Consider the following 11,801-nt stretch of genomic DNA (forward strand, 5'->3'; position numbering starts at 1 on the left):
GCAAGGTTGCATATGAATTGATGTTTCCTAGTTATTGGCTTCTTTCATCCGGTATTTTATGTTTCCATGCTTTAGATGTGTATCAGTGATCTCGAGTCTATTGTTCCTATTGAAGGTGTAGGTGTTTTATCAAACCTATCCTATGTTAAGGTTTTAGTTGAAATCCTTGATATGGGTTGAGGAACAAAGAGTTGACTTCCGTAAAGGTGTTATGGAAGAATCACCTAGTTGGGGGTTTAAAATGGGAGGCCGTGGCAGACATGAAGTCCTGCTATCCTCATCTATTTGATAACTAGGTTATTTGTTCCTATTTATAGTCATAATAATGATCTTATTTTAAGTTATCTTAATTTTTTGTAAAATGTTTAACTATGTACTTTGTTACAATGATTTATAGTGAATTATGCCTATTGAAATGAATGTTTTTAAAAAAATGGTCTTTTACTTGAATTGAACTGATGTGGTGTATTTTGGTATGTGAAGCTTCATGAGTCGTATTAAGCTTGATAGTATGTGTTAGAAAAAGCTTTGGCATAATGAATAATCATGAAATGAATGTTGAACTCGTATGAGTTGAAAATGATCTATTATTTGCATTGTGCAAAAGGTCATGTGGTTATGTTTATCTTTATTGTAACTCATATTTTTATATGTTGTTGTTGGTTGGGCTGCTAGTCTTGAGTCTATTCCTTCCTTTTAAAGAATTTTAGTGTCATTTGGGGATGAATGTTTCTAAAGGGGTGGGGGATAATGTAATACTCCAAAAGTGTAAAGCCTAATCTAGAGCCTAACATGAGAATCGAAGAGTTGCAACAATTTTTTAGAGTCAATTATATGTATATAAGTCAAATATGCCGTGTTAGAAACGAAACATGAAGGGATGTCCATGACGTCTGGAAACTAGTCCAAGAGGTGCTAATATAACTTAGTCTATTTAGCAAGGTTTAAGAGTTGGAAAATAATGAAATTTAGTGGTAAGGCGTCTAATACATATAAAAGTTGTTTTATAGTCAAAAAGTCCTGGTATGACTTCTCGAGAATGAACCAAAGGGTCCTTGAGTACGACCCTTGCAATTTGGCAAAAAGTTGTCTATTGGATAGTGTGCACCTACTACCAAAGTCGATGAGTCGTGATTTGATCGACGGGGCGTAGATTCTTCTGTCGACCAACACTTAGCCAATTTTAATAAAGGTCCATTTATACCGATCTCAGACAACAATGACGGACGTGCAGGACGGAAGGGGGGTCAATGGCATCTACTGACCTACGACACGTCAGTAAGGCTCTCGTAGGTTAGGCAACTATTTTGCTGTTTCATTTTAATTATTTCAATTAGTTAATTAATTGTTTTATTAATTAGTGTGGGGTTAAGGCAGTTCTAATTAAGTTAATTAAGGACCTCTATATAAAGATCTAACCTAATTAAACTAAATCTAACTCCTCAAAATTCCTAAAACCCAATTGCTCTACCTTATGTCTTTTTTCTCTCTCCCAAACAAACTTCACAGAAGACCAAGAAAAGGAGGATTCTAGGATAGAAAGAAGACTACATTTGTCTATAAAACTTCATTAATTAGTAAGGTATGAGATTCCTTTCACTTTTGGGATATATTTCCCCAAAGGGTTGCTCAAAATTGAATTCAAAAATTTGAGTTTCAAGTGGTGTTTTCTTCTATTACGAATTTGACTTATAAATTGCTTTGTATATGATTTATTTAGATAATTATGAGTAGAGTATGATGTATTTGTATTTCAATTATGCTAGTTGTTAATTAATTGACTAGATTGTGAAGTAGATAATGAATTTGACCTAAGTCCCTAACCCTAGAATATAATCTAGTGATGAATTGTTGGGTAGTGATTCAATTGACTTCATTATTGTGTTAATTACTATTTTTTGATTATACTACATGCATTGTTGGTTTGAATTGGATGGTTGATGGTAAAAATTTGAAAATGGCTAGTGAAGGAGATTGGGGGAGGTCTTGTGATCTCAATTATTATGTTCAATTATGATTACTTGTGTTTAGTTATGAAGTTGTATTGAAGTATACCTTATGTTAAGATTCATAGGTTTGGTATGATGTTTAATTGGAATGTCTTTAATTATGGTTTATGAGATGTTGGCCAAGATGTAAATGTTATAAGGATGGTGATAACTTACCAATGTGCCTTATTATTATGTTATTATGTAAATGTGCTAACCTCACATGTGTGAATTGTAATGAAAGGAAAATACTGATGTAATTCTTATTGAGCTATAATGATGATTATATAAAAGATAAACCCTATGACCTAAAATATGCTATGATGTTTAGTAAAGACTCAAAAACATTTCAAAAAGGGACTCTAGCTTAGAACGGAGTAAACTAGAGAAAGAGTGTCCCTTCCCTCATAGGGAAGGTAGGATCACTAATGTACTAATGAGATTGGAGACTATAATTAATGTAGCATAAAAAAGGTCCTAACTACATCTCCTAGTTCTTGAACTATGTTGCCCATACAGGAATACTAGCTAGTAGATCTACATAGATGTTATGTTCATATTTTTGTACTACCTTGGCAAGTAGTCCACCTTCTTCCGGTGTAAAATTCCATGGATAGCGGATTCCACATAATTTCATGTGGTTTATGTCAGTTAAGTCAATATGTTACAAAAGGTAAAATGAATTAATCAAGTTAACTCTAACTAGGATGACCTAAAGGGTTTGATTTGGTCTAGGTAGGGGTATTGGACTCTACCTATACATTGCACTAGTTAGACTTGAGAGAAGTCTTAAAAGCATGTTCTTGTATGATTATGTGCCTATATGCTTATAAATGCAAAATATATGTATATGTTGTTCATACATGTGATGACACTATGTGATGTTTGTTTCACTTATGAATATGTGGTTCGTCTCTATTGCTAAAGTATGATGATGTTTACTCTTAATGGCATAGTATGTGAAGTTGGACATTTCTTATAGTTCTTATTGGGTTACATGGTTGGGTGAGGTTATGGGGCCTTACTTAGTCGTTGAACTAGTGGAATTAATGGGGGTTCATGAGTAAGGCTCGTGCTTTGGTTATGATGTTACAAACTTTTATACATGCTTGTTGATATTATGACTTGATAATAGAGTTGTCTTGGTTATGTGCTCAGTTATTTTTATATGCATGTTGACTTAAATGGACTTTAGATTTTTGGTGTTTTGATATACATTTTCTTAACTTAATGAATATGTACTATTGACTTGTACTATATCTTGGATGTGCATTAGAGTGTTCATAGTAAATTAGCATGATTTAATAAATTTCCCTTTTTCGCATGATTTCTATGTTATGTGTGCAAATAATTCCATACTGAAAACAACTAATGTGCTAACCCCATTTCTCCCTTTTTACCCAACTTTTTAGGTTATGGTAATTGAAGGGCTCATGACCACTTCTGAAGAAGGTTTGGATCCTCATTCTCCATTTTAGGTAGAACCTCACCACTTCGAGGACAATGCCATTTCATAGTATGGGATATTGATTAGTCTTACAGATACTTTGCTCATTCTCTTTCATTTAACATTCACATATAGGCTATATATATATATAGCCTATATGTGACTTTTATTGTTTTGATGTATGGGGTATGCCCAATTGTTATACTCTTTGTTGGTTAATTATGATATGAGACATCTGTTTTAAGACTTTGTTATATTATATATATATATATGTGTGTGTGTGTGTGTGTGTGTGTGTGTGTGTGTGTCATTAAAGTAGAAGACTATGTAATATTCCTAAACGAAGAGTCTATGTATACTCAATTTAAATATATTATGTGTATGCGAGAGGTCTATGTAAAACTCATGATAGATATAGAAAAATGATTATTATGATTATTTTTGTACAATTTGTCTTAGAAGGTTGAAATGTGCATCTTCATGCTATTATGTCTAAGTGAAGAATGTGTTCATGCTAACCATGCTTGTGTGTAAAATGTAATGAATAAAATCATAAGCATGTCTAGATATCAAGGTAATGAAAATGGTTATTCTATAAAAGGTGTGAACACTCTTCGTGAGTTGAGATGAAGTGTTTAGTAACAACCTCACTATTTCACAATAGATTTCTAAAGTAGGTTGGAGGATGGATACTCTTCCTGAATTGATATGAGGTGTCCAATAGTTATCCTTTGACCATAGTAATGAATGTTTAAGACACTATGATGGAGTTATGCTTAGCACCGAGAGGATTTAAGGAAGGGGTCGTGAGTTGGGATGCTGTATACATTGTACCTCTTGAGATGAGTACTGGTCGTTAGTAATAGAATTAATTACTTAGAAGCAATCTTCTTATATCTCAACTATGCACCCACCTAGGTGTAGCTATGGGATAATCCATGTAAAGGTTAAAAGAAATCTTACTGTGGGAAAGTGAGGATTCCTCGTCCGATAGGGGTTAACGTCGAAATTCCATGATTAGCTCTCGTTGTCTATGTCAGTAAAAGCAAGTTCCCCCCAAGAGAATGTAATGAACTAAGTCTCTTAAAGAGTGTACTATTTAGGGTAGGTGATGGTATGAGACATTATTTATCCATTGCACAAGTAGGAACTTAAAAGGGGGGTCCTGTAGTGTCTTTTATTTAATGAATGAATGAGAAATTTTATAATTAGAATGATGTTATGCAAGTTAATGTCTAATGTTAGGAATGCATGTTAAGGCTAAGTCTTGTATGATGAAGTTTATGAATGGAGAATGTGGTGAACCTAATCTCATAGAATCATCAAGGAGCACATTGTGGGAGTAACAGTTGATATACCGTGGTTTCACGGTATAATTAATACTTTTTCCTTAAGTTTAGTGTGTCCGAAAGACTTTTTGTGCTAGTTTTTATATGAGTTTCTCTTTGTTTTGCAGGAAATCTGTCCAAAGTTGAATGCGGAGATTTTGAGCGAAGAATTGGAGAAGAGACCACCTACGGAGTTGATGAGGGTCCGTCGTGCTTGTGACGGTTCATAGGTGGCAGCGTAGAGAAGCTACTAAAGGAAGATGGGGAAGTCTGACCAAGTATGAGGTTATGTAGCTTGTGACGGTCCGTCGTGTCTATGAGGTCCGTCCTGCAGGTTCGTCATGAAGTTCAAAGAAGTGATCCAAGTACCCAGATTTCAAGAGTTGAAGTGTTTTGAAACGAAGACCCTCAACAGACCGTTGTGCCTATGACGGTCCGTCATACTTGCCGTCGAGGGCAATGAAGAGAGCAGCAGAAAGAATTGCTAAGTATGGGACGACGGAGTCCATGACGGCCCATCGTGATCACGACGGTCTTGTGGGAACCATAGGCAAAAAAAAGAGATAAACCCTAATTAAAAGAACAATTCTAGAATAGTGTCTTGCATATATTAATAATTCTTTCGATTAGAAGTCTTTTTAACGGATGGACAACGTTAGAACTCGCCTTAATGCTACTTGCCGAACCAAGGAGGTAGACAATAGGAAAAGAATTATTAACATAGATTTAGTGTATACTATCTAATAGGCTAGTATTGATTGGTACGAGGTTATAACTTAGTCAATTATCGAATACGATACTTAATATGAGGTAAGGATAAGGGTTAGGATAGCAACACACATAGCTGGACCAAGGTGCGGAGTGAGATTTTCTAGATGCTGGACCAAGGATTTAGAAATACATAACTTTTCACTTTGCATGCAAGATACAAGGAAAGAATTGTTATAGTTAGAGTTATCAAGTTATGAACCTGTGGGGAACACGTAAACCCTAGTTACTTTGATTAATTGATTAAAACCCAACATTAAAAGTTGTTAAGTGTCTCTTTCAAGTTCGTTGTTCAATTTCACTCATTTAGAGATACAACCCCCCTTTTAATATCTTTACTTTCCAAGGAAGTTATTGACCAAACGATAGTAATAATAGGTTGAAGTTAAGTCTAGGCTATTTTCCTCGTGGGAATGATCCCAACCTCACTAGTTGGGTTATTTACTTGACACGACCGCTTTACTTCTTATTTGAGAAGTAAGTTTGAGCGTATCAAATTTTGGCGCCACTCCTGGGGATTTTAGCTTTTAGATTAACTTGAACTTATTACTATAGTTTAGTTGATATTTTCTTGAATTTACTTTGTTTTATTGTTTTTGATTTCCTTTCAGAACTATCCTCCTTGTATTCCAAATACACGGAGAGGAGGAGAACCCTTGTTTCCCTATAATCACGAGCTAGAGCATACACTGAACAATATGAATCGAAACTTGGGAATAAATGATGAGGATCCAAACCAGAACATCCCAGATCTAGTGGATGTTCATGGTCAGATATTACCCAACGCTCCAGGAGAACATCAACAGAGGGGACAAAATCCCGTTCCACGGCCCCAAGCATACTACAGAGGGTATGATAACATAGAAGACTCGGATGGGGCACTTGTCTTGCCCCCTCTACCCATAGGCCACACTTTTGTGGTAACTAGTAGCCTGATGCAAATGCTCACTGCCAGAGGTTTGTTTTCAGGGCTACCTTCTGAGGATCCACATGCCCCTGTAGCTAAGGTAAGGGCAGTGTGTAAGAGTTGTGTGGGGAGGCCTGATTTGGATCTAGATGTAATAGGTCTCAGAGTGTTTTCTCTCTCACTGACGGGAGAGGCTGCTATGTGGTTCACTGAGCTCCCATACAACTCCATCGTCACTTGGAACCAACTAAGGGATGTCTTCTTAGCACGCTACTATCCGGTCTCCAAGAAATTAAACCACAAAGACAGGGTGAACAACTTTGTGGCACTACCAGGAGAGTCAGTTAGTAGTTCTTGGGATAGATTCACCTCATTCTTGAGAAGTGTTCCAAATCACCGTATAGATGATGAGTCACTGAAAGAATACTTCTATCGGGGACAGGATGATAACAATAAAGCGGTGTTGGACACTATAGTAGGTGGATGTTATGGAGAATGCCCTTATGCTGAGATTGCAGAAAAACTAGAGAAAATCTCCTGAAATAACAAAGCTTGGAGTACTAAGAAGTCCAATACAGGGAGAAACACCTTCGCAGTGCAGTCCACTCACAACCCAACCACAGATGATATTCATAAAGAAATGGATCAGATGAGAACTGAGCTTGGGTTGGTACTAAAACATGTCACTGGGGGTGCAGAAAAGATAAATGCAGTAAACTACTTGGCTAAACAACCACCTCCAAACGATGAGTGTTATTATGAGGAGGATTCCTATGCAGTAAATGAATAGATGGGGGGTTTCCGACCAAGTTCCCAAGGCTCTAATCAGGAGAATTGGCGCCAAGGTCAAGGGAACCAAGGTCGGAACTAGGGTAACTATAATCGTGAGGGTTATTATGTCCGAGATGGAAACTACAATCGCGACAACAACTTCAACAGGGGTAACTATGGCAATAAAAACGACAGGAATGGACCTTATGCTCCTCCTCAAAATCGTGAAGTTACTCCTAGGGATGGTGGAGGTAGTATATCGTGAGTTGAGGATATGTTGCATAAAATGATGAGGAGGTTTGATGCTAGTGATGAGCACAATAAAGAGTTGAGGAATGATTTTGCGGGTATTGGGCAAAAAGTTGATATACATGCAATATTGACTAAGCAACTTGAGTTATAATTGGCCCAATTATCTGCAGCTGTGAACACACGGCAACCGGGCACTATTTCTAGCAACACTGTCCAAAATCTGAAAAACGATGGACATTGTATGACAATTACAACTGGCGGTGGCAAGCAAACCATTGACCCACCTATGCCATCTAATGAGAATAAGGTGTCAAAAGATACTGATAAAGTGGTAAATGTTGATGCTGATTTAGAGGATAACATTGCAAAAGATGCTGAAGTGCCTAAAAAGGTAACTCCTATGCCTAGGCCACCACCCTCATTTCCTCAAAGATTAGTGAAAAAGACCGAGGATGGCAAATATCGGTGTTTTATAACAATGTTGAAGCAACCTTCTATCAATGTCCCTTTGGTAGAAGCTTTAGAACAAATGCTCGGTTACGCCAAGTTTATGAAAGATCTGGTCACAAAGAAAAGATCGGTTACTTTTAAGGATGATGATAGAATGCAGCATTGTAGTGCTATTGCTACAATATCTCTGGTCCAAAAGAAAGAAGATCCGGGTGCGTTCACTATTCATTGTACAATCGCGCTATTACATTTTGCGAAAGCATTATGTGATCTGGGGGCAAGCATAAATCTCATGCCCCTCTCGATTTACTAGAAGTTGGGTTTGGGTGACCCAAAGCCCACTGCGATGCGGCTACTGATGGCTGATCAAACAGTAAACGGCCCATAGGGATACTTCATGATGTGCTAGTAAAAGGGGAATCATTCATCTTTCCGTCTAATTTTGTTATTCTTGATTGTGAGGTTGATTTTGAAGTGCCTATTATCCTTGGGAGGCCATTCCTAGCTACGGGAAGAGCCTTATTAGACATGGAAAAGGGGCAGATGAAATTTCGGTTGAACAATGAGGAAGTGACCTTTAATATTTGTAGGTCCGTGAGGAAGAGTGGTGAGCTCCAATCGGTATCTGCTATACCCTACAACATGGGTGAGACATCTAAGACACAAATAGAAGAATGTCTAGGTGTCGAAGCATTAGCGGCAGTGATAATGAACTTTGATAGTGATTGCATTGAAGAGTATGAGTCATTAGTCGCGGCTCTTGACCGAGGTGATGTTCGGTTTAAACCGAAGAAATTTGAGCTTGATATGAAAAATCGCGAGTCCCCACCTGCGAAACCATCGATAGAGGAGGCTCCAAAAGTTGAATTAAAACCTCTCCTACCTCATCTTATGTATGAATTCTTTTGAAATGGTGACACTTTGCCGGTAATCATTGCATCAGACCTTGATGAACAACAGGTTCAGAGTTTGGTGAAGGTACTAAAAAGGTTCAAGGGAGCTTTTGGGTGGACCATTGCGGAGATTATTGGGATCCCTCCTGGTATTTGCTCTCATAAAATCCAACTCATGCCTGATCATAAGCCGAGTATTGAGCACCAAAGACGGTTGAATCCTCCTATTCAAGAGGTTGTGAAGAAGGAAATCATCAAGTGGTTGGATGCTGGAGTAATCTATCCAATCGCCGATAGTAGTTGGGTATGCTCGGTTCAGTGTGTACCTAAGAAAGGGGGAATGACCGTGGTCCCCAATGAAAAGAATGAACTTGTTCCAATGAGAACGGTTACTGGATAGAGGGTGTGTATGGATTATCATAAACTGAATTCATGGACTGAAAAGGACCATTTTCCTATGCCCTTCATCGATCAGATGTTTGATAGACTTGCTGGAAAAGGGTGGTATTGTTTTCTTGATGGGTATTCGGGGTATAATCAGATTTCTATTGCACCAGAAGATCAAGATAAAACCACTTTCACTTGTCCATATGGGACCTTTGCGTTCAGAAGAATGTCGTTTGGGTTGTGCAATGCACCCGCAACCTTTCAGAGATGTATGATGTCAATATTTTCTTACATGGTGGAGGATACTATAGAAGTTTTATGGATGATTTTTCTCTTGTTGGTGATTAATTCGAGCAATGTTTGACCAATTTATCTAAGGTTCTTAAGAGATGTGAAGACTGCAATTTGGTACTAAACTGGGAAAAGTGTCATTTCATGGTGAAAGAGGGTATTGTGTTGGGTCATCGGATTTCAGAAAATGGCATAGAGGTTGATCGAGCTAAACTCGAGGTAATAGAGAGACTTCCCCCGCCGATCTCTGTGAAAGGTGGCAGAAGCTTTCTTGGGCATGCAGGTTTTTACCGAAGTTTCATCAAAGACTTTTCAAAGATTGCACACCCATTGTGCAAATTGCTGGAGAAAGAATGTAAATTTTGTTTTGATGAATCCTGTCTTAAAGCATTCGGCGAGCTAAAAGAAAACTTAGTATCTGCGCCTATCATTATTTCTCCGGATTGGAACAGTCCATTTGAGGTAATGTGCGATGCTTCTTGGTGTAGTATGGGGACATAGAAGAAACAAAATCGTTCACCCAATTTACTATGCTACTAAAGCCCTAAATGAATCTTAGAGGAACTACACAGTGACTGACCAAGAACTCGTTGCAGTAGTCTTTGCTTTTGAGAAATTTTGCTCCTATTTGTTAGGTACTAGATTTATAGTTCATACTAACCATTCAGCATTGAGATATTTGATAGCGAAGAAGGATGCGAAACCTAGGCTTATTCGTTGGGTATTACTGTTGCCAGAATTTGACTTGGAAGTGCTGGATAGAAAAGGAACTAAAAATCAAGTTGCTGATCACTTGTCTCGTCTAGAGGATGAAGCTATGAGAGAGTTAGGGGATAAGACTGACATTGATGATACTTTCCTCGATGAACATGTATTGGCTGCTTCACAAGACTTGGTTGCATGGTTCACAGATTTTGCGAACTATCTGGCTAGTGATATTGTTCCATCAGACTTGTCCTTTCATCAAAGGAAAAAGTTCATGTACGATGTGAAGAAGTTCATTTGGGATGAACCATACTTGTATAGGAGTTCTGCCAACGGGCTTATTCGGCATTGTGTGCCAGAATGTGAAATGTTGAGTGTGTTGGAGGAATGCCATTCTTCACCTGTTGAGGGACATCACAGTGGTATCTGAACCGCTCATAAGATATTACAATGTGGTTACTATTTGCCAACTCTTCATCAAGATGCTCATGGGTTTGCTAAAGCATGTGACAAATGTCAACGAGATGGTGGTATTTCAAGAAAGCAAGAGCCCCCTCTAAACCCCATTCTTGTGATTGAGTTTTTTGATGTTTGGGATATTGACATTATAGGCCCTTTCGTGAGTTCTCATGGAATGAAGTACATTCTAGTAGCAGTCGATTATGTTTCTAAATGGGTTGAAGCCATAGCCCTCGCAAACAATGAAGGGAAGAGTGTCACTGCAATCTTGAAAAAGAATATATTCTCTCATTTTGGCACCCCAAGGGCGATTATTAGTGTTGGGGGCTCCCACTTCTGCAACAGATTGTTCAAGGGATTATTGGAGAAATACAGGGTTCGCTATAATGTGGCCACTCCTTACCACCCTCAAACTAGTGGGCAACTTCAAGTGTAGAATCGGGAAATAAAACAAATATTGTCAAAAACAGTGAATGCGAGTAGAACGGATTGGTCAAGGAGGCTTGATGATGCTCATTGGGCCTACAGAACAGCATATAAGTCTCCCATAGGTATGTCTCCATACCAACTTGTATATGGGAAAGCTTGTCATCTTCCGGTTGATTTAGAGCATAAAGCCATGTGGGCTATGAAGAAGTTCAAAATGGATTGGAGCGAAGCTGCAGAGCAACGGTTAAATGGGTTGAATGAACTCGATGAATTTCGCCTAAAAGCCTATGAGAGCTCAGCACTATACAAAGAAAAGATGAAGAAGTACCATGACAACAAAATTGAAAAGCGAGAATTTATGGTTGGGAATTTGGTGCTTTTATTCAACTCTAGGTTGCGCTTGTTTCCGGGCAAGTCCAAATAGACTAGTCCTTACTTGGTTACCAAACTATTACCTCATGGAGCAGTTGAGTTGGAAACTAAGGAGGGTGTGCGGTTCAAGATGAATGTACAACGCATAAAAATGTATTTCGGGTATGCTGAATCGGCAAATGAAGTAATAGAGGCATACCATCTTGATGAAGTCTAAGTAATCGAGTGTCCCCAGTCGTGCCGCGACATTAAATCAGGCGCTTGTTGGGAGGCAACCCAATACTTATCGTCTTTTTAGTAATGGTAGCATTTTTCTATTAATGGGTTTTAAATTTGCAGGCACATCACCAGGAA

General features: G+C 38.1%; 1 protein-coding gene across 1 annotated transcript in view; it reads left to right on the forward strand.

The window, feature by feature from the left end:
- LOC138347962 (uncharacterized) overlaps positions 1-11,082 on the forward strand; it is a 32,538-nt gene extending 21,456 nt beyond the window's left edge. Inside the window, exons 6-12 of the mRNA XM_069296570.1 lie at positions 4,892-4,966; positions 6,143-6,381; positions 7,378-7,460; positions 7,632-7,792; positions 8,872-8,953; positions 10,118-10,414; positions 10,799-11,082. Coding sequence (XP_069152671.1) covers positions 4,892-4,966; positions 6,143-6,381; positions 7,378-7,460; positions 7,632-7,792; positions 8,872-8,953; positions 10,118-10,414; positions 10,799-11,082 — 1,221 coding nt within the window. The remainder of the gene's footprint in view (positions 1-4,891; positions 4,967-6,142; positions 6,382-7,377; positions 7,461-7,631; positions 7,793-8,871; positions 8,954-10,117; positions 10,415-10,798) is intronic.
- The last annotated feature ends 719 nt before the right edge of the window (positions 11,083-11,801 follow it).

The sequence above is a fragment of the Solanum lycopersicum genome, chromosome 4 (assembly GCF_036512215.1).
Source record: "Solanum lycopersicum chromosome 4, SLM_r2.1".
In the NCBI taxonomy this organism is placed as follows: Eukaryota; Viridiplantae; Streptophyta; class Magnoliopsida; order Solanales; family Solanaceae; genus Solanum; species Solanum lycopersicum.